This window comes from Ursus americanus, chromosome 13 (assembly GCF_024610735.1).
Source record: "Ursus americanus isolate L20-20 chromosome 13, mUrsAme1.1.p, whole genome shotgun sequence".
NCBI classification, from domain to species: domain Eukaryota; kingdom Metazoa; phylum Chordata; class Mammalia; order Carnivora; family Ursidae; genus Ursus; species Ursus americanus.
The window spans coordinates 35,822,556-35,844,512 of NC_142139.1; the positions used below are offsets into that span (position 1 = coordinate 35,822,556).

Below are 21,957 nucleotides of genomic sequence, written 5' to 3' on the forward strand. Positions count from 1 at the left end.
TTAGGAAATATGACTATTTTCTTCTATTCGTGTTTCTAATCCTATCACTTTTCTTTTGGTTGTCAGCTAATGGATATTTTGAACCTTTCTCTATGAGCAGAACGTAGGGAATGAAAAGAAAGTGCTATTTGTGTCCTGATGGGGGTGCATGTGGAGGGGGGATGATGCTAAACAGGGGATCCTTGTGGCAACAATTGGGGGAAATGGGATCTGTAACAGCTGCTCCTTTTAGATTCCCAAGAAGGAGACTGCCTGAGGTGGGTCATGGGACAAAAGGATAAAGCGGATGAGAACTCTGATGTAAAGCAGGAAAATGACTGCTGAGACCCCTGAGCTTACACCTGAATCGTCTCAAGCTGAGTGCCGAGCCCTCTTTAGCATGCTTCAGAAGCTGGTTATGAACTACACAGTACCAGGAGGCAATCTGGCTGCAAGCGGAATTGTCTGCATGTTTTGTATAATAACCCGCGGTCCTCTGGGGAAAGGAGGCCATGATTTCCTCTGTGCCAGCATCTGAGCTCTCCTCAGATACCGAGGCCATTAAACCAGAACAGAAGGGTCAATTTTAGGTAATGATTTCTAATTGGCAAGTAAAGGCAACTTCTATTAAATGGGTAGTGAATAGCTCTGATCTTTAAATAAAGAAAATACTCAAATTCCTTTTTTGGGGGGATAAATCCCATTTTTTTCACTCAAGAAAAAGTTATTAATAAATTAATAGGAAAAAGTTTTCTATCCAATGTCAACTTATTACATTTCCATTATAAAAATATGTGCCGATACAAAGATAAATTCAAGCACTTTATAATTTACATATGATAAATTTAGTAAATTACAGTTGAAAACTAGGTATAAAGCAGCACTTGGAATATATACTCAATAAATGTTACCTTCTGGAGAATCACTGCTATCATTACTCAGTGCTAATTATATCATAGCCTGTGGTAATAATAGTATCTTGCATTTGAAGACTGTTTCTAGTGTAAAGTGTAAACATACATTTTTCCCATTTGATCTTCACAAAGAAAAAGCGAAGTTGCCATTGCCATCCCTATTTTACACATGAAACTGAGCCCCGAAGAAGTGAAGTGACTAAACTAAGGTCAATAGCTAGTACGTGGCACACAGGACTAAGACCCACATCTTCTAGCCCATATGCTAGAGCCCCATAGGCTTTCTTTTCTTTTCTCTTTTCTTTTCTTCTTTCTTTCTTTCTTTCTTTCTTTCTTTCTTTCTTTCTTTCTTTCTTTCTTTCTTTCTTTTAAGATTTTGTTTATTTATTTGTCAGAGAGAGAGTGCGCAAGCAGGGAGTAAGGGCAGAGGGAGAAGCAGGCTCGCTGGGGAGCAAGGAGCCTCAATCCCAGGACCCTGAGATCATGACCTGAGCCAAACGCAGACGCTTAACCAACTGAGCCACCCAGGCATCACCCATAGGTTCTTTCTATTATAATAGTTACCTCTCATATGAAGATTGTACACCAAAACCTACTGTCAGCTCAAACAGTTGACTGCTTGATGATTAGAGAGCTATTGCTATATACACTTGACCCGTATTACGTACAGGTGCTCTTTACCACGTACTAGAGCTCGTAAATAAACTCCTACTTCAACATCTTTGATACACACTTTCCCCTACACATTTAACATTTTATTCCATGTTAACTACTGGTTTGAGGATACTGGGACCTAGAGCAAAACCCAGAAATCGTGATTTTTATAGATGTTTGACTATCTAGTCCTTCGGAAAATAAGTCTGTTATGCATATTAATGGTGATATAATGTTATGGTTCTATGTTAGATCCTACACCACAAATACTACACATGCTTTATTATTTATTATTTCTCACAAAGCTGTTTTGAGGCGGGGGGTCGTAGTTTCCCCATTTTATAGATGAAGAAACTAATGCTTCGAAAGGTTAAGTCACTTGCGCAATGTCACATGATGAGGTAGCCGCAAAGCTGGGATTCGGTCCTCTGTCATTCTGATTTTAAAGCCCATCACCTTAACCATTTTGTTGCCCTCACACGCCAAAGAGTTGTTAAATATGCTTTTAAAAACCTGTTGAGAGTTCCTTATTCAAGAAATGCCTTTACTTCATGCAAACTTCTACTAATCAAAGATTTAGTAGCAGATGTGAGCATTGGTATCCACCGCAGGCAACTCTCATCAGGTATCGCCGTTCCACATTAAACTGGCTCCAAACAGTCCTTTCCATGGAGCCGAAGCAGACAGGGAAGGGCAAACGTGCAGATGCAGAGAAGCAAATGCTCTTACAGACAAACCTATTCAGCCCACATACATTAGGAGGTATGGTCCAACAGAAAAATGTGTCATATCATCATATTCTGGACATGTACAGAACTCAGCAGAGTTGAGTATTTGAAATAATGCACAAAGGACCTGCCTGCACACAGAGCCTCAGATAGCCTCTTTCTTGATCTCTGCTTTGCCTTGGCTTCTTTACTTCCTTTCCCTCTCTCTCTATTATTTTTTCTCTACATTTTTTTTCTTATGACATGTCATGTTCAAGAATCTGTCACATGTAGTGCAAGAGAATAAAAAATAATTAAGGCAAGAGTATTTGCTTCCTCCCCTTTCCCAGTCTACTCACTCTGGCACAGCCTGTGGGATATTTCTTCCTTTCTCCCCCAAACCAGCTCCACCCCTCTTGGGTTTCATCATGCAGATCAGAGTTCTCATTTGGGGTGGGAGGGGATTAGGGATGTAAGAAGGAGAAATGAGCCTTCTGAAAAGAGCCCCCATTCCTTGATGGGGAGGGAAAAGAGGCAGAAGGACAGAAAAAAGGGAGAGGAGTGGTGAACCATGAGTGAGTGGAATACAGGAGGGAACTTTGGGTTTAGGGAGTGATGTGAGGATACAGGCTTCAGAATATATAGAGACAGACAACTTGAAAATCTTTTTAAATGGAAGGAGAGAGGATTTTAAAAAAATAATGTTACTGGGAGTTAAGAATTTTATCTGTTTTACTGTTCTTTGAGGACAAGTAAGTAGAAATTGAAATTACTTTTCTCTTAGCTTGCTGGATTTTTTCTTTTAATATCATATCATACCGAGAGTGAGCTGTGAGGAACTCAGATTTATTTGGGTTAGGCAACGGTTTTGGTGGTAGATAAAAGCCTTCACTTATAAAAGTGACCAAAAGGAAAACTTGTTTGATGTACTTTACTGCGGAATCTGCCAAGGTATCGGTAGGTCAGCTAGATTGTCATTTGGACCAAGAGCCACTGCTATCAAGTATGGGGTGACTTTTAAGGCAGAACGTAATAAACTAAATAGAGAAAGGAACAACTGCAAGAATTATCTCCCCCCGAACTTTGGTCAGGTAAACATTATAAGTCAAATAAGTCATTCTTTGTTAGAAATGCCTTCTGATCAGGGTGCCTGGGTGGCGCAGTCGTTAAGCATCTGCCTTCGGCTCAGGGCGTGATCCCGGAGTTCTGGGATTGAGTCCCACATCAGGCTTCTCCACTAGGAGCCTGCTTCTTCCTCTCCTACTCCCCCTGCTTGTGTTCCCTCTCTCGCTGGCTGTCTCTCTGTCAAATAAATAAATAAAATCTTAAAAAAAAAAAAAAAAGAAATGCCTTCTGATATATAATGACTTTCCTTTTGTTTGTATATATTGAATTGAAAGAATAAATACAATTTAATTTCAATTACCTAGTGAAACCCTAAGAATGTATCATTTCACAAGTATAATCCATATCCTTTATTGTTAATATTTATCAAAAATCTATGAGTTGCTAGAATATTAGCATAACTATTTTTTCTGATACATTATTTATTTGCATTTTTCTATGGATGCTGCTGATAAAGCTAGAGATTTAGGTTAACCGTGTATATAAGCTAACACCAATGTTAGAAGCATCCTAAGCTATTATAAAGATGCTGACAAGTATGCAAATATAAAGATGGCTACTGTTTTATATATGGAATAATTAAATAATAGTACATGCGATGAATCTTGTACTATAAAAGCAAACAAAGTATTAATATGATGAATTTTGCTTTCATAGTATAATTTTTGATAGGCTACATTATTGCTAAATAATAAGAAGCAAATAATTCACCGAATGTACTGAAGATTGTTAAAGTTGGTGTTCCTGAAATTATTAAGTAGAATGGACTATTTAGAGAGGAAGAAAATTCATGCATAAAACAGTGTTAAGGGAGGCCATTCGTTTTTCTTAAATTAACTTTATGGTTGCACTATTTGATTGTGGAAGTGGGTCCAACTTTGCAAAAGCCTTGAATGTGCCTTCTAGTAAAATATTTTTCTCTTTGAAATTTTAAGACTTCATAAGATACATTTATCTTCTAAAATTCAGAATTTACTCTACTTGTAACATCTGCAGGTCTAAATTGATGATGGCCAAAGGGAATTACTATTTCTTTTCTCAGCACCTGATAAATGCAGGTAGCATTTTCACCTTTAAATGTCAGGGTCTCGATGACCTCCTGCACAGCTTTATTAGAGTAACTATCACTTCTCTTCCCCAAATACCCTTTCTTCTTTAGCCAGGATATCAGTCCTAAATAAAGCCATTATTTTTTAGTTTAACCCATTCTCTCATCCAAAAAAGAACACTTTATTGGCAAGGAATGGACGACAAAACTATTCATATGCTTGTCAATATATCCTTCTATTACATGTATTAATCATTTATTAATACATTAATGCCCTTAGATTAAGATCCATTAGCAAAATTTCAAAATCCCTTCTGTTTCAGATCATCAGAACTATTTATCAGTAATATTTACTTGCAACAGGTTTCTCTGAGCCAAGTTTCTTTGAACAAATCATGTAAACATCTTTAAATAGATGAACATTATTGAAAGGGAGAAATTTGTGAGAGAAAGAGGTTGAATGTAGAGCAAGGTACTAAAAATTTGGAAATATTCCAAATTATAAGCTTAAAACACAAACGAGAGAATAAAAAGAGTATACGGACTTGAAGCCAAGAATTAAAGAATGACTATGAAAAGGGAAAGGAAATGCTGAGTCTAACTGTCTGCTCTCTCTGGCTGGCTCCAACATGACCAAGCTGATTTCAGGGCATTCTTGCCCCTCTCCACAGCCACAGGGTGACAGCAACACCATCCATGCCTTCAAACAGATGAAGATCATGTTGGTCGTACAGCACAGGGTGGGGAGGTAGGATAAGAATTTCAAAAGAAAAAATCTTTTTGTATGTTGAATGTTTACTTTGTGATTAGGTAACTGGGCAGATATCTCATCAATCAATCAAGGAATCGACCCTGTTTATTAATTGATCATGTAATTTTTTATAATATATTTACTAAATAAGGAGTGCTCTGTCCTGCTGTGGGGTTTTAGTCCTTTTATCTTGGAAAGGAAGCAGGGAAAGTGGCTAAAGTTAGGTATCAGAGAGAAGGAAAAGACATGACCTTCAACCGGAAATCAAAGCAAGATGTCAGGTTTCATAGAAATCTGTTTCATTACAATAGCAAAAACAGGCTGCCCTCTAAAATCAACCTGAGCAAGAAGACTTCCATGGCCCAAATCAGGGATGATTGTTCATGTCCGTTCTCCGTCCCAGCCACACCCCAACTCCAGTTCCCTGTTCCTCGGTGACTTCTTGGTACCTGTTCCCTGCCTCCTGTTGTACAGCTGTGAATCTGATGCTTTCTCTACTTTGCTCTCGGCATCTTGTATCCAGATCTGACAACAGATTCTTCATTTGTCCTGCACCTCCGCCCGTGGACTTGGCCCAAACTTTAGGCTTAGCTCCTGTAAGCCTTCAGTTCTGGGTGAGCTGTGTTCCAGAAAGACAACAACAGTCTACCACAAGCAAGGCCTGGGCTCTGACGACAGCCCCTCATTCTTCCCAACTGCAAAGGCTACTCGTTACTACAGCAGTGAGCCTGGAGCCTCGAATATGGCCCGCCATGTTTCCCAAAGCCTCCACCCTGGCTGGAGCATTAAATGACCAGAATTAACTAACACTGGCTCTAACCAAGGTACATGCCTGGGGGAAGGGGTTGATTTCTAACAGGAAATATCTGTAAGGAGCTCTCATTCCAACCCAAAACCCGGGATGGGAGGCAGAAGGGGTTTGCATATTTCTGTCTTTTAGACATGCTGGGTTTCCTTGGCTTGTATGTGATCAGCTATTCCTGGATACCCCTGGATCCTACCTCCTGGATACCCCTGCTTACTCTTCTTTGTACCTACTTCCCTGGATACCCCTGCTTACTCTTTGTACCTACTTCCCTGGATACCCCTGCTTACTCTCCTTTGTACCTACCTCCTTCACCCAGCTTGGCCCTAGGCCTTTGTCATTCATCATTATCAACTCTCTCTAGGAAACCTCCACTCCAGTGCTTCAATATGCTGAAGATTTGCATATTTATAGAGTATCAAATGCGTACGGTATCTCCAATCTAGACTTCCTCTTGAGCTATAGACCTACATATACCACTATTTGATCTCTCCTTGGATAACTCCAGACTCCTCAAATTCAACATATTCGAAAGTGAACTCCCCATTTCTCCCCAAGACTAGGTATCCATGAGCATTCCCTGGCTCAGTAAACAACACCAGCATCCATCCAGTCACAGCCAGGAACCTAGGGCCCATCGGGGCACCTCTGTCTCCCCCACTTTCCATACTTAGTCTATTACCAAGTCCTTCATAACTTCTGAAACTACTTCCCTCCATCTTCACTACAACCATTATAGTCCAGAGACTTAGGTTAGAGTAAAAATAATAAAAGCTAACAATTACCAAAGGTTTATTATATACAAAGCAGGCACTCTTTTAAAACTCTATATAAATGATCTCTCCTAATCACCCTACGTATTAGCTTCCTGGGACTGATGTAAAAAATTACCACAAACTAAATAGCTTAAAATAAAAGAAATTGATTCTTTCATAGTTTTGAAGGCTAAAAGTCTGAAATCAAGGTGTCAGCCGAGCTGTGTTCCCTCCAAAAGCTCTGGGGGAAGAGCCTTTCTGCCCCTTCCAGCTTCCGGTGGCTCCAGGCATTCCTTGACTTGTGGCAGCATGACTCCAATCTCTGCACCATCTGCATGTGGCCGTCTCCTCCCTGTGTGTGTCTTCATGTTCTTTGTTTCAAATCTCCTTCTGCTTTTTTCTTATAAGGCCCCTTGTCATTGGATTTAAAGCCCATCCAGATAATCCAAGATGATCGCATCTCAAGACCCTTAACTTAAGGTACATCTGCAAAGACTCTTTTCCTAAATAAGGTAACAATCACAGGTCCCAGGGATTAGGAAGTGGACATTTGGGGCCACCATTCAATCCACTACACCCTAAAAAAGTAAGTGTAGTTATTAGTCCCCCTGGATAGATGAGGTAATTGAGACCTAGAGAGCTTAAGGGACTTGTCCAGGGTCACACAGCTAATATGAACATGAAATTCATGTTTGGTTTATAGTGTCCATACTTTCAAGAAAACAACTTCAATACTTTTCTGAAAGGAGTAACAGTTTCAAGAAATTTGTCCCTTAGATGCCAAATATTGCTTCTTCAATCCATTCATTACTAGACTATACCACTAGATTATCTTCTAAAATTATAGATCAGATCCAGTGCCTGGCAGGATGTCTGTCATACAGAAGGTGCTTAATAAACAGCTGTGAATAAATTAATGTGATCACATCATGAGCCTCATCAAAAATCATTAAAAATCCCACATTGCTTAGAATGAGTTTCACACTCCTCAACAAAGCATTTAAGACCCTCCAACCCCCCATAAAATTAAAAAAATAATAATTATGGAATGAGGACAGTCTTCCTAAGAATGTCCAGAAGTCATGCAAAAAGAGATCAATAAATTTGGCCATGGAATTTCAGCATGGAAAAATTTCATAAGTAAGGTCAAAAAACAGGGTCTGGAAAAACATTCACAAAACATATTACACATATGTGCCTAATGTCCAAATGAAGCAGGTACCCTCATTTATTGTTGTAGGAATGTAAACTGATGAAGCTTCTTTGAAGGGAAGTTTAGAAAAAAAATATAATTTATCTCTTCCCTGATCCAGAATTTCCACCAACAGGAATTTATTCTGTAGATCATCTTTCACTTTGGCACAAAGCTGTTCACTGTTACACCCTTTGCAATAAAACCGATTGGAAAAAACCTAGATGCCCACCAACAGGAGCTGGCTAAACCCATGATGGTACAACTATAACATGGGATACCATGTGGCCCTTTTAAAATGAGGCAGGTCTATATGCATCAGCGAGGAAGAAGTTAACTCAAAATGCAGAACACCACATATAAAATGTTACAATTTTGTAAACAACAAAAAGAACACATATGTATATGCACTTATATGCTACACATACATATGAATATTTTTGGAGGGATAAACCTGAAACTTGTAACTGCATTTGCCTTTGAGAAAAGAACTGTGAGACTGAATACCAGGGTGGAGGAAAGGTTTATTTTTCAATGTAAGCTCTACTGTATTGCTTGAATTTATTTTGCCATGTGTTTGCATTGCCCATGAGAGGGAAGGGGGGGGGGAGAGACAGAGAGAGAAAGGGAGAGAGAGAGAGAGAATTTGTAAGCTAATTTTTACCTAATTTTCCATCTTGATTTCATACCTGCACCTGAAAATTCATTGCTTCCCCAACATACTGAGTATGTTCATGTTGAGTGTGTGTGTGTGTGTGTGTGTGTGTGTGTGTGTGTGTGTGTCTAATGTGCTATCATCCTTGACTTTCTGTCTGTAGAAATCCTGCTCCTCAAAAGCTCTCTGTGCAACATCCCTGATCTTCAGTGTTGGAATCAACCACTCTTAACCTCCGGACTCAGAAAACCCCTGTTCATCCTGCTTTGAATTACAGTTATGTTCTCAAGTTGGCCATTCTCATTAAATTAGCTCCTAAAGGGAAATGCTGGCTTCTGTGTTCCCCGGAACACAGCATTGCTGAATGTATGTCATTAACCAAAACTATTAAGCAGAAGAGTCATCTAGAATAATCTGTTTTCCATGCTGACCCAATTTTAAGGGTAACAGAGAAAAATATCCAGCCCAAATATAAGAATCCTCCTTGGCATGACTATCCAAAATAGCAAATCGGAAATCCTCAAAGCGGAAGATAGAGCCAATACTGTGTATCAGATAAAATGATTACAAGAGATATATGTGAAATGAAATAGGAAGCTACGCTTGAAATATGTTAGAGGTAAGAGAAAAATGAAAGAAAAAAATGATTTCTGCTATAAAACAGAAAAGATAGCTCTTGACATTTTTGTTTGTTTGTTTTTGGTCAAACACACAAACTCTGGTCATAAACTAGGCACAGACTGATGTTTATCATGAAGCAGACTCCTTCTCAGGTAGGAACTAACAGGGCTCTCCATCTTTGCTGCCCACCCCCCAAAAAGATCCATAGCAATGCAATTCACTCACCTGCTTAATAACCACACTCTTCCAAGCAAAATCTCCCGAATCATAAATTTACTGTAATTTGGTTGGTTTCCTTTTTTCTTTCTTTTTTTTTTTACTATCTACTTTTTGCCATAATTTAAACCCATATCCTCTTATCTTCAATGATATGGGAGTGCGTGTAGAGGGTCACATTACTCCATATATTTAACTTTCATGTATCCTAAAGCACTTCACGGTAATTGATCATATACTACCTCCTGTAGGCAATAAAACCAATTTTTTTCTGCTTCTAGAACTGCTATTCCACTTTAGTCTCTACATAAAGGTAGAGGCCCACCCATTTCTGTTGGTTTTATAACAACATAAAGTGAAATAAATACACTAAAGTAAAAGTTAAAAATGACAATGACTAAAGTTTACTTTGACTCACTGTTAATGCTGTTTCATACTCTCCAGCAGCTAGGTGTGCTAAGCCCAAGTAATAGGAAGCTTCTCCTTCCATCTGTTTGTCACTTCCTACAGTTGAAAAATGTAGAAAAATTGCCATGGCATTAAAGAAACTGATTTACTACAACAAGCAGATGACAGTAGAAAGTTGTAACAAAGCGTACAGACTTATGAACAATTCCTGAAACCTCACTGTATACTGATTTTCAAAGGCTGACGTTAATATAAGTTACCTGACTCACACATGTTAGACTAAAGTGCATTAGCAATGTAAGTAAGAGGAGTTTGCCTCTTCATACACAGCTCAGTATTACCACCTTGACATTCACATGTAATTTCTATACTGGGTCCACCATGTAAAGACTCATAGTCATCCAGCATAGCTGCTACTACAGACATGAAATATTTGGTAAAGGGTATCAGCTTTACATGGTGCATAAACACATAGACACAGAGAAATGGATGTTCAGTTACGTCTCTAACAGGGCAGATAATTAGCAAATTAAGGAATTATTGTTTTGATTAGGTTCAATTGAAAACCTACTGGTTAAAACCTGGGGTGAAAATGACTGATTGCTTGCCTTCTTGGCAAAACATTCCATGGGTATTTTGAAATCCAAACACGTTTTTTCTTTGCTAACGACTGGTAATGCTTTTCATCATCTTTTCAAAGGAATTTTAGCCTTTTTAATTTCTGTGAATATGTTTTATTCCAGGAATTATCAAAATCTTCTTTCCAAAGCAATATATATGTATAACGTGCTTCAATAAAACATATCATCTAATAAATACCCAATTTATTTACATTTATATACTAAATATATAAATCAACAGATTTACCAGAACCATTAAAGGTTCTTATTTTTAAAAAGAATACTATCCTTTGTCTACTTTTTGGCTTTTAATGTTACCTAACTCCTGGGTAATACAAATGCTGGCAGATCCAGCCCCTCCTTTAGATTTCTGAACTCTGTATTCCAACCATGATGAATTTCAGAGGAGCTAACAATTCTCCATACTGCATTCACGCTCACCACTCACTGAACTACCACTTGTGAAGCAGTGGCTCAACTGAAAGACTACAAGAAAACAGGATGGCAAATGCCAGTGACAGCATTGTGACGATTATTCTCAAGCAATTTCATGATTGCAGAGAATTATACCCTCACCACCTCACTTGAGCGGAGTTGATGGTCCAAGTGATCCAGTCTGGGGACTTTTAACTCTTACGGTTTATCTGGGCCTTAATTTTTTCTCTGCTATAGGTTTATAAGTGCTGAGGATAAGGATGGACCTAGGGAAGGGATGGATGGGGTAGGAGGGAGAGGTTATGAGGCGAAGTTGCCTCTTGTATATTTAAAAGTTGATTATTTATAAGTTGCACTTGCTCTATTAAATGTTGTAACTGTGTTAAAGTACTAACAGTGGCTTGTGCTGATTTAGTATCACCATTTGCATCCAATTTTATGTAAAGGGCAGCCTAGCAAAGAAAAGAAAAATCGACCCTTGTTGATAGATTTTGAGGCAGCTAATTGAAATAGTCAAGTCATACTAAATATTAATTTCAAAACAGAATTTAAGCACGAGAACTTTTTCTGCTTACTAATTGAAACGAAATTAAGATAAAGTGAAAGCATAAAATAATGGAGGGAAATGTAAGCATTATTAAAGTTGAATGACACATATACCAAAGAAAAAAAGGGCAAAATACTATTTATATTATTGTGCAGTTTATTTGGGTGGGTTAAATCAGTATTGGCTTTAATGATTCAAAAATCATTCATGTTAACGGAAATACGATGTTTTATTTTCAAGACCTAAATTGTCCATCCTTACACTGTTATTTCTGTAAAGAATCTACAGAGGGGGTCATGACAGGGGTCTAATGGAGAGAGACAATGTGGGAGTAATTCAAATGTTTCATTCAAATGTGTCTTAAAACTTCCATTTGTTATTTGGCTAACACATACTCACTAATTCATTTATTCACGGAATATTTATTGAGGACCTATTCTGTGTCAGGCATAGCTCTAAGCACTTGGAAAACTCCAGGAAATTAACCAAAAACATTTTCTGTCCTTGGAGAGCTTACATTTTAGAGTAAGGGGACAGAAAGAGATACAAAATAAATAATAGAGATACAAAATAAATAATAAACATAATAAATTATGTGGTAAATTGTATGGTGATAAGTATTCTGGGAGAAAAAAAAATATAGCTGGGCAAGGGGAACTGAGAGTGCTAAGAGGGTGGTAAAGAGAAAAAAGCAGGTTTCAATATTAAGTACAGTTGTCAGGGTAGTAGATCCAACTGAGAAGATGGTATTCACAAGAGAATGAAATTGGGAATAGACAACAAAACACATGGGGGACTCACAAGTATGTGGAAATTAAACACACTCCTAAATAGCTAGTGGGTCAAAGAAGAACTCAGAGGGTAAACTGGAAAGCACTTTGAAATGAATGAAAACAAACACACAAAAACAACAACAAAAACTTATGGGATCCAGCTATAGCAGTGCATAAAGGGACATGTAGAGCTATCAATGCCTATTTTAAAAAATAAGGAACATTTTTTCACCTTCTAAGACCAGAAAAAGAAGAACTAACTAAACCCAAAGCAAACAGAAGGAAGAAAATAATAAAGACTAGAGTGGAAATAAATGAAATAGAAAATAGAAAAACAATAGAGAAAATCAACAAAACCAAAAACTGTTTCATTGAAAAGGTCAACCAAATTGACAAACCTTTAAGCTAAACTGAACAAGGAAAAAAAGAGAGATGTTTCAAGTTACTTAAATCAGGAATGAAAGAGGGAAGATCATTATAGACCTTAGAGAAATAAGAAGGATTATAAGGGAATATTATGGACAACTGCATACCAACAAATTAGATAAACTAGCTGAAACAGACAAATTACTAGAAAGGTATAAGCTGAAATTGACTCAAGAAGAAACAGAAAATCAGAATAAATCCAGAAGTAAAGAAATTGAATTAGTAATCAAACTGTTTTCCACATAGAAAATCCCAGGCCCAGAGGGCCTCACTAGTGAATTCTACCACATATTTAAAGAATAATCAATACCAATTTTTCACAAACTCTTGCAAAAATTAAGAGCAAACACTTCCCAAATCATTCTATGAAGCCAGTATTATTTTGACATCAAACCAAAGACATCATAAGAAAACTACAAACCAATATCCCTCATGAATATAGATAATAAAAGCTTCAACAAAAGATTAACAAAGTGAATCCAGCAACATATAAAAAGGATTACGTACCATGATCAAATGGGATTTATCCCAGGAATGCAGGATTGGTTCAACATATGCAAATCAATCAAAGTAATAAGCCATATTAATAGGAAGGATAAAAACCAAATGATCATCTTAACAGATGCAGAAAAAGCATTTGACAAAATCCAATCCCTTTGCATGATAAAAATCTTCAACAAACTTAGAATAGAAGGGAACTTAATAACATTAGGAGTATCTACAAAAAACCCACAGCTAACATCTTTCTTAACGGCAAAAGACTGAGAGCTTTCACCCTAAGATCAGGAAGAAGACAAAGATGTATCCTGGAACCAATTCTATTTAACATTATGCTGGAATTTCTAGCCAGTGCAATCAGTCAAGAAAAATAATAGGCATTGTAAAGGAGGCAAACTTTAACCTCTAAGGGTTTTTTGGCTGGGCCTGAGAATTAAATTGACATAAGACAAATTAACAGGAGAAAAAACACAATTTACGTAAGTTTTAGGTGACATGGGAAACTTCATAAGGAATGAAGAGCCAAAGAAATTGCAAAATCTACATGCTTTAATTTTGGGTTGAACAAAGGGAGGCAATTGTGGAAAAGTAACTAAGCAATGCAGGGAGGTTAAGGAAAATAAGGATTATTTTAACAAAGTCTGTTTTTACAGAATTCTCTTGGCTTTGACTCTTCATAGAGAAGCTTTCTTTTCTTGTGGTACAGGGAGGGCATCTTTCACATGGCAGTTTTTACCTCCTGTTTTCAGGAGGAAAAGGGGAGTTTATATACCTTTCTTGTATCTGTTATTTTTCAAGTGATTTTAGCTCAAAATGCTCCTTTTGCCAAAGTGGTTTTTGGGGTGGTACATTCTGTCGCCCTTCAGCATCAAGATCAGAAAGGAAGAAGTAAAGCTATATTTGCAGAAAACATAATACTATACATAGAAAAATCCTAAATGAATCCCCCCCAAAACATTAAGGCGAATAAACAAGTTTAGCAGGATACAAGATCAATATACAAAAGTTAATTTTATTTCTACCTCAAAACAATGAACAATCTGAAAACGAAAGGAAAAAAATCCATTTCTAGTAGCATCAGAAAAGAAACATTAGAAATAAATTTAATAAAAGGGCAAGTTGTGTCCACTAAAAACTACAAAATATCATTGAAAGAAATGAAATATGTAATAAATGGACAGAGAACCCATAGTTGTGGATGGGAAGATTTAGTGTTAAGATAGCAGTATTCTCCCAATTGCTTGACAGTTTCAATTCAATCCCTATGAAAATTCCAGCTGTCCTTCTTTGCAGAAGTGGGCAAACTAATCATGAAATTCATGAGGAAATGCAAGTGATGCAGAATAGCCAAAGCAATCCTGAAAGAGAATATTGGAAGACACATTTCCCAATTTCAAAACTTACTACACAACTACAATAATCAAAAATATGTAATAGTGGAATAAGGACAGTTACAGATCACCACAACAGACTTGAGAATTCAGAAGACAATCCCCACATTTATGAGCAATTAATTTTTGATGAGGACCCAAGACAAATTATTGGAAAAGAATAATGTGTACAAAAAATAGTACTAGGACAACTGGATATCCACATGGAAAACATGAAGTTGGATCCTCCTCATATCCCCCTTCACACACACTTAAAAATATATTATAGACCTAAATATAGGAGTCAAAATTATGTAACTCTTAGAATAAAATGTAGGAGTAAATCTTGATGACCTTGGATTTGTGGAAGCCTTCTTAGTTATAATACCAAAAAAAAATAAAAAACAACAAAACAAAAAATAGATTATTTTCGACTTCACCAAAATAAAAAACTTGTGTTTCAATGGAAAGTGAAAAGAAAACCCATTATTTTTAAGTCATATCTCTGATGAAGGACTTGCACCTAGAATATATAAAGCATACTTAAAACAATTCAATAATAAATTGACAACCCACTTGAAAATGGGCAAAGAATCTGAATAGACATTTCTACAGAGAAGATATACAAATGACATATAAGCTCACAAAAAGATGCTTAACATCATTAGCTCTCAGGGAAATGCAAATTAAATCCACAGTGAGATACCATTTTATACCTACTAAGATGGCTATAAACAAAAAGAAGGACAGCAACAAGTGCTGGTGAGAAAGTTTATGGATGAAATGAAACACTTACACATTGCTGGGAGGAATGTAAAATGGGACAGCTACTTTGGAAAACTCCCTGTCATCTCCTTTTTAAGTTAAACATAGAGTTAACCTATGGCCCAGCAATTCCACTTCTAGGCCTAGAGACAAAAGACTTGAAAACTTGTACACAAATGTTCATAGTAGCATTACTCATAATTGACAAAAGGTGGGAACGACATAAATGTCCATCAACTGATGAATGGATAAAGAAAATATGACATAACCAGATAATGGAATATTATTCAGCCATCAAAAGGAATGTAGTAGTCATATATGCTACAAGATGGATGAACCTTGAAAACATTGTGCTAAGTAAAAGTAGCTGGACACAAAGGACACACATTATAGGACTCCATTTATATGAAATTTCCAGAATAGTTACATCCATAGAGACAGAAGATAGCTTAGTGGTTATTAGGGAAGAGGGAAAGTTGAATATGGGGAGTGACTTCTAGTGAGTTTGGGATTAGTGTTTTGGTTGTACAACTTTGTAAATATACTAAAGGCCAATGAATGACTGAAAAATGAAGATAATAGAATAATAGACTCATGAGACCACTGCATGGCCAGTGTTATCCTTGTGCATTATACTAGGGTGCCCTAGTAAAGGAGTTGGCCCACAGTGGCATCAGGACTCCTTAAATATAATGCAAACCAACGTGGGAGGCATGCCTTATAAGGCAGGCAATCATCAGTTTGCTGCTTCAGGCTCCTTAACCAGAGCAGGACATAATAGCAAAAAGAAATGCTTTGTTCCAGGGCATTCAGCTATCATCAGAGGTCTTGTAAGATACTGTGCTATCCCTTAACCTATCTACTTTGTTATATGGGAGTACAGGGGCAAATATTTATCAGTTTTAGAAGGTATTAAAAAAATTATTACAGCATAAGATTTCTCCTGTTCTCCTTCTTTGTCCTTGGAAAAGTAAGAGATGCTTTTAAAAGGAGACTGCCTGACAGGCCCTAACTGTGCCAAGAGACCCTCAGAGCCTTCCTTTCTTTGTAAACTACCTTACAATTTAGCAAATGTGAACCTAAAGCAAAATACCTTTTCCTACTTGATACATTACTTTCCGTGGAAATTCCCCATTACTTTCCATGTGACTAAAGTTAGTTGCTGAAATTGATCTAAGAGGTAACTGTTTATGTCAGTGTTTACCCCTTTGGGGAAGGTACTAGATCACCAGTCATTCAAAAGCAGTTCACTCAATGGGATACATCTTTCAATGAGGGTGATTTCCTATGAGTATTATAATATCATTAAAAAGAAGTAATGGAGAAAATAAGCTAAGATGTTTACCTTTACTCTTTAGAAAATTAAAATCACAACCAGAAATTCAGTCCTGCTTATTCCAAATAAACCATATGTTACTTGATAAACCAACCAATTAAATATATCCTCAAGCTAATACACTTTAAGGAGCACAGCTTCTTTTTCTCCTTCGTGAGAAGTCCACTCTGTTGCTAAATTTTGGTAATAAAATATCTTTGCATTTCACAAAGTAAAAGCTTATGAGTATATACTTCCAATTTTTTCTTTGTATTTTATACATATACACATGATATAGAATATTAAGGATACGATCGGCTCTCATGAAAGCATTTTTACTGCTGTAAGTGTGCATACGATTCACCAGGGGAACTTGCTAACCTGCAGCTTCTGAGGCAGTAGGTCTGGGGTGGAGCCTGAGATGCTGCTTTTCTTAGGAGCTTCTAGGGATGCTGATGCTGCCAGTGCAAATGCCACACTTGGGCAGGCAAGGGTCCAAAATATATCAGAGTTCTATTTTCCTGTTACTCCTAACTAAATATTTATCATTACCTTCTCTATTACCTGACAATAGGGAATTTACAAACAATGAAAGTTCTCTCAGGTTGAAAGAAACAGACGCCCTCAAACACACACACACATACACACACACACACACACACACACACACACACACCCTTAACTTTTGCGAATGACCTTACCTTCTCATTATAGGTTCATTGTTTTATAACACTGCTCCCAGAGGGTTGTAATTTTGGAGATAAGGCTTTCAAGAAATTAATGGATTTCTTGTTGTCAGCACTAAGGCATCTCTGTTTTACAGTGAAATTTGAAAGTATATTGATGGCATTTGTCTTTGCATTTCATAGGAAATAATCACCCAAACACTTGACGATTTTTACTTCACTCTTGGGAGAAGCAGTGTCTGCCCATTAAAGGAAGCAATGTGAGAGTGTTCTTTTCCACCCACCTTCTTTGGCTATTTCGGAAGCTTTTATTAGAATTCTGATGGCCTGTTTGTATTCTTTATTTTCCAGCATTTTGTCTGAGAGTAATCTGTAAGTCCTCAGGAGACTCTCGCAGGCCAACAAGTTGAGAAAGCGGCCTGCCTCATCCTTCCATATCCGCCCTTGCGTCAATTGATGGAATGCTTCATAATGCTCAGCAGCTTCCAGAAGCTGACCTGAAGAATAAAAGCCATTCATAAATCTAAACCACAGGCCAGAACATATTTTTAAAAATTTTGTACACATCTCATGTTTTACTATTAAAGGGGGGTGGGAACCATGGGACGCAGTCAAGAATTTCTAAGGATGAAAAGGATTTAAGCTGGGAAGGGAGCGATCTCAATTTGGACCTCAGATTCAGCAATGATTCTGGATGAACACCTGCTGGAGGGATGTATCTTGGCAAGCAGAAATTGGCTAGCATTACACGTGTTTGGAAACGGTGTGAAAATGCAGTAATAATTACCAATAGTAATCCCGTTAGCTAACCTTGATTTGACGTTCCATACACAAGGCCATGTACTACATGCTTTATATGAATTTCCCATTTTCTCTTCAAAACACTCCTGTGAAATGGGGAGTGTTATGATTCCATTCTACAGAAGAGAAAGTGAGGTTGAGAATTTTGCCCATGATGGCATGATTAGTGGGGTGTATATCCAGGCAGTCTGAGTCCAGAACGCATGCTCTCAACCACTATCTTATGCTGCTTTTCAACAGACAGCATCTGTTTTGTTCCCAAGAAGAATTCAGGACCTTGAGAAAGGATGTGTCTGTTACAAATTTCAAATTCACTTATTATTGAGGCATTTGTATACTCCGTTTCATTTTTAATAATTAAAATACAACTTAACTGCCTTTCTGGATTATATTTTAGAATACAGTTAAAAATGTATCTTCTCAAGGCCAAAACTCCAAATTAGCTTTCAGTCATTTCACTCCTTGAAATACGAGCAAGCCCATATCTGGAAGAGTAGTTTGCAGTTCCACAATGTGGACTGTATTTTACGTGTGAATTGCCTTGTGAAAATCTCCACAATATCCTGTAGTGTAAATACTCTTCTATGGTATTGGGAGTTACCTAAACTGAAATGAACTGGGAAGGCACTTGTATGTAGGCATTCCAATAGTAGCGGTTAAGAGTGAGTGCCGGCTCCAAGCAGGCAGCTGGAGTTCCTATCCCAGCTTCACCCTTTCCACTGTTTAGCCTCAGGCTAATTACTACCCTTTCTGTGCATGAGTTTAATTCTTCTACAAAATAGGATGATAGTGAACACTATTCAAGGTGTTATTGTGAGAAATGGATCAACAGATGTTCAATACCTGAACACAGTATTCTCTAAGCATAACTTACTCTCCCTGCAAAAAATGTAGTTGAGTCTTTATGACACTACTACCATGACTGATTAAATTAACCTATGCAAGTCTTATCAGGCTCACTATATTTTCTCAAATAGGTTTCATTAGCTATCACAGGTTAGATAATATAGGGTATTGCAGCCACTGCCATGATTCTTACGTATAATTTCCCCCCATTTTTGCTCTGAATTTGCTGTCAAAATTAGCACTGAAGTATTAAAGAATACACACATAAGTAAGAACATCATTCCCAAAGAAATGCAATAAACAGAGGTGGACAGCCAGCAAATAATCGGTAAAAACACGGAGTAAGGGCATGGCCAGTCTGAGCCCTTGCTGCACCATGCAGAAGAAGGGCACATCCGCCAAGATATACACAGAGAGGGGAATGTGTACAGCAGAGACATTTAGAAACTTGTCTTATGAAATTTTCACATGATACAAGACTACGGAGCCATAAATATGATACTATAGAAGAATATTTCATTACATGGATAGGTGTTTGTGATAAGTGAAAATATTGGAAAACATCAGAAAACGTTTACAAGCCATGATCAGCGTTACATGGGTGATTAATGGTTTCTTTTTCTTTTCTGATTATTGGCATTTTCTAATGTTTCTATCATCAAGATATGTTTATTTTGTAATAAAAATATATGATAGAAGCTATTTAAAAAATAATGCCCAATCCTTTTTCATTTTGATGCAAATACTCAAGGTTGAAGTTCACTGTTCTAATCTATCTTCACATTTAACTCACAATTTTTCTCTTACTCCCCACAACAGCAGGCATACTTTCTCATCTCTCTCCTGTAGCACCTCTCACCAGAAACACCTTTCTCCAAATACCCATGACCCTCATTTTTTTAAAAACTCAAATGGAGCACTGACATATATGTGTGTTATGTTTCCTCTGTTAACTATATTTCTGCCTATAAAATATAGCTCTGTATTCCTAGAAAGATGTATTCCAGAGTTCTTTTTTTTTTTTCCATCCAGCATCCATCTACTCATAAAGTACAGGTACATATTTCTCTTTGGCCATGTGAATAGGAAAAGATAGATACAAGGAACTGTGAGGAAACCAGATAGTTCCAGAAAAAAAAATTGGGACTGTGAGGAGACTAGGAAGGACCTAATGGCATCTGTGGTTACACACAATAGCCAGATGGAAAGGGGGTCCAAAGGTGTGTTATAAAATAACAGATTCACTCACAATTCCAGGAGGAGTGCCCAGAGGTGAAGCTCTGGATAACCCAACTAATTACAATAAGATGCAAATGAGGCAGAAAGATGTAAATAGTATTATGAGAACTGATGGCCATGACCAAGATCTGATCTGAAGAAAGAAGAGGCAGGGGGAGGGAAAGTAGGGAAAGGAGAGGTGGAGGAAATGGAGAAAGGGGTGAAGGTGACGAAGAGTGGAGAAAAGGTGGAGATTATGTCTTTGTATTCCCTAACAGCCAGACTCCCCTCTGTGTTATGGGCCCTATTCAGCATCCTGGACAGGCTGTCTAAGCAGAAATGAAGTACAGGGGGTTTTGGGGACATTGGTTTCAGTTGATTACTATGGCAGGTAACCTTGGAATGAGGTTAAGTATGATTTTTACTAAAGCTTTGAGGGCTCATATCAGTGTCTTACTTAGCTCATGATTATTGGCCAAGGTTCAGCTCTCAGAAGAGTAAACTTAAGGTCTCTCATGAGGAAGGATCCTGGTCCAAGATGCTTGGGTGAAAGAGAACAGGGCACTACTCTTTCCTGAAGGCCTACTGGGTGCTCGTCAAGATGGAAGGTTTTTTTTTTCTCCCATACATTATCTTACTTAACCTTCCAAAACCTGATGAAGTATATATGATTATTACTTTTACACTAAAGAGGATACTGAGGCTTACAAAGGTTAAATGGCTCAAATAGCTAAGAAGTGGTGTTTAGGATTTAAACCCAGGATCATCGAAAACCCATGCCGCTTGGTCCCACCACCCCAGGTGCTAGTCAACAAACCAAGCATCAGGAACTTGGATGGAGTAAGTTACATTTTCCAGACATAAATCTCTCAAGTTAAAAACAATGTTAGAGCTATATGATTTCTAGTCTCTTCCAGTTCTATAACTCTTTGACTCTATTCAGGCAATTGCAGGTAATTTCTAACATAAAAGCACAGATATTAGCCCTTGATGTGCTTCTGATTGGTCTTTCTGAAGAAGTCTGATGTATAACCAGCTATGCATCCTGCATCTAAATTCCCCACTTTCCCATAAACCATATGGTGACATCCACAGGGCTCCTGGAATTCCTAGGGCACCCCAGACTTAGCTGTAGCCACAACTAGCTATTCATGGATTCACTTCCCGTTCCTTAGCCACACTGCCCCAGATGAGGCCACTGGGGATTCAATTCTAAACCGAAGTGCCTAAACAGAGACAGTAGAGTTTTCCAGTCCTTCTCAGATGTAGAGATGCATTTCTAAAGTTATTTGGTGACAAACAGACCGTAAATAAGCCAGCGAGGTTTTGATCATAAGCACACAAATGACTTGGCTACACTTTCTAAAGGCTGGTCAGAATGTGAACGTACATATTGTAATATGGTATATTTGATTTTAAAATATTAAATTATAGTGTATACTATGAAGGGAGCATAGTAATTTAAATATGCAAGTATTTCCCTTTAAGCATGATTAACAATGGAATGATTTCCATTTAATTTATATTTTCAACTGTGAGTAGGATTTCAAAGATTTTCTTACTTTCTGGGTAAAGATTGATATTAATATTAAGACTAGATGTTTATTAAGACATAATGCATCCTGTTTTATCTGAAAGAATTTAAATTTAATATACCTGAGAGAAATATTATAAAAGGCCATCATTATAGTGGTCATTTTGACAAAGCTAATTGTAAAAATAAATGAAGACCATGAAGCAGTTTTTTGGTTCATAGCATCCCTTTGTAACTTAACGTGTTCATATAAAGTCTACCCTTTGTTACCAAAGAAACTTTAAAATATCAGA

General features: G+C 37.4%; 1 protein-coding gene across 9 annotated transcripts in view; it reads right to left on the reverse strand.

Annotated features, from left to right (window-relative positions):
* TTC29 (tetratricopeptide repeat domain 29) overlaps nucleotides 1-21,957 on the reverse strand; it is a 468,751-nt gene that overhangs the window by 136,935 nt on the left and 309,859 nt on the right. For all 9 annotated transcript variants that reach the window (XM_087866494.1, XM_087866493.1, XM_087866489.1 and 6 more), the window contains 2 exons: nucleotides 17,550-17,762; nucleotides 9,841-9,926 (listed from right to left, as the gene is read on the reverse strand). In XM_087866494.1, coding sequence (XP_087722620.1) covers nucleotides 9,841-9,926; nucleotides 17,550-17,762 — 299 coding nt within the window. The remainder of the gene's footprint in view (nucleotides 1-9,840; nucleotides 9,927-17,549; nucleotides 17,763-21,957) is intronic.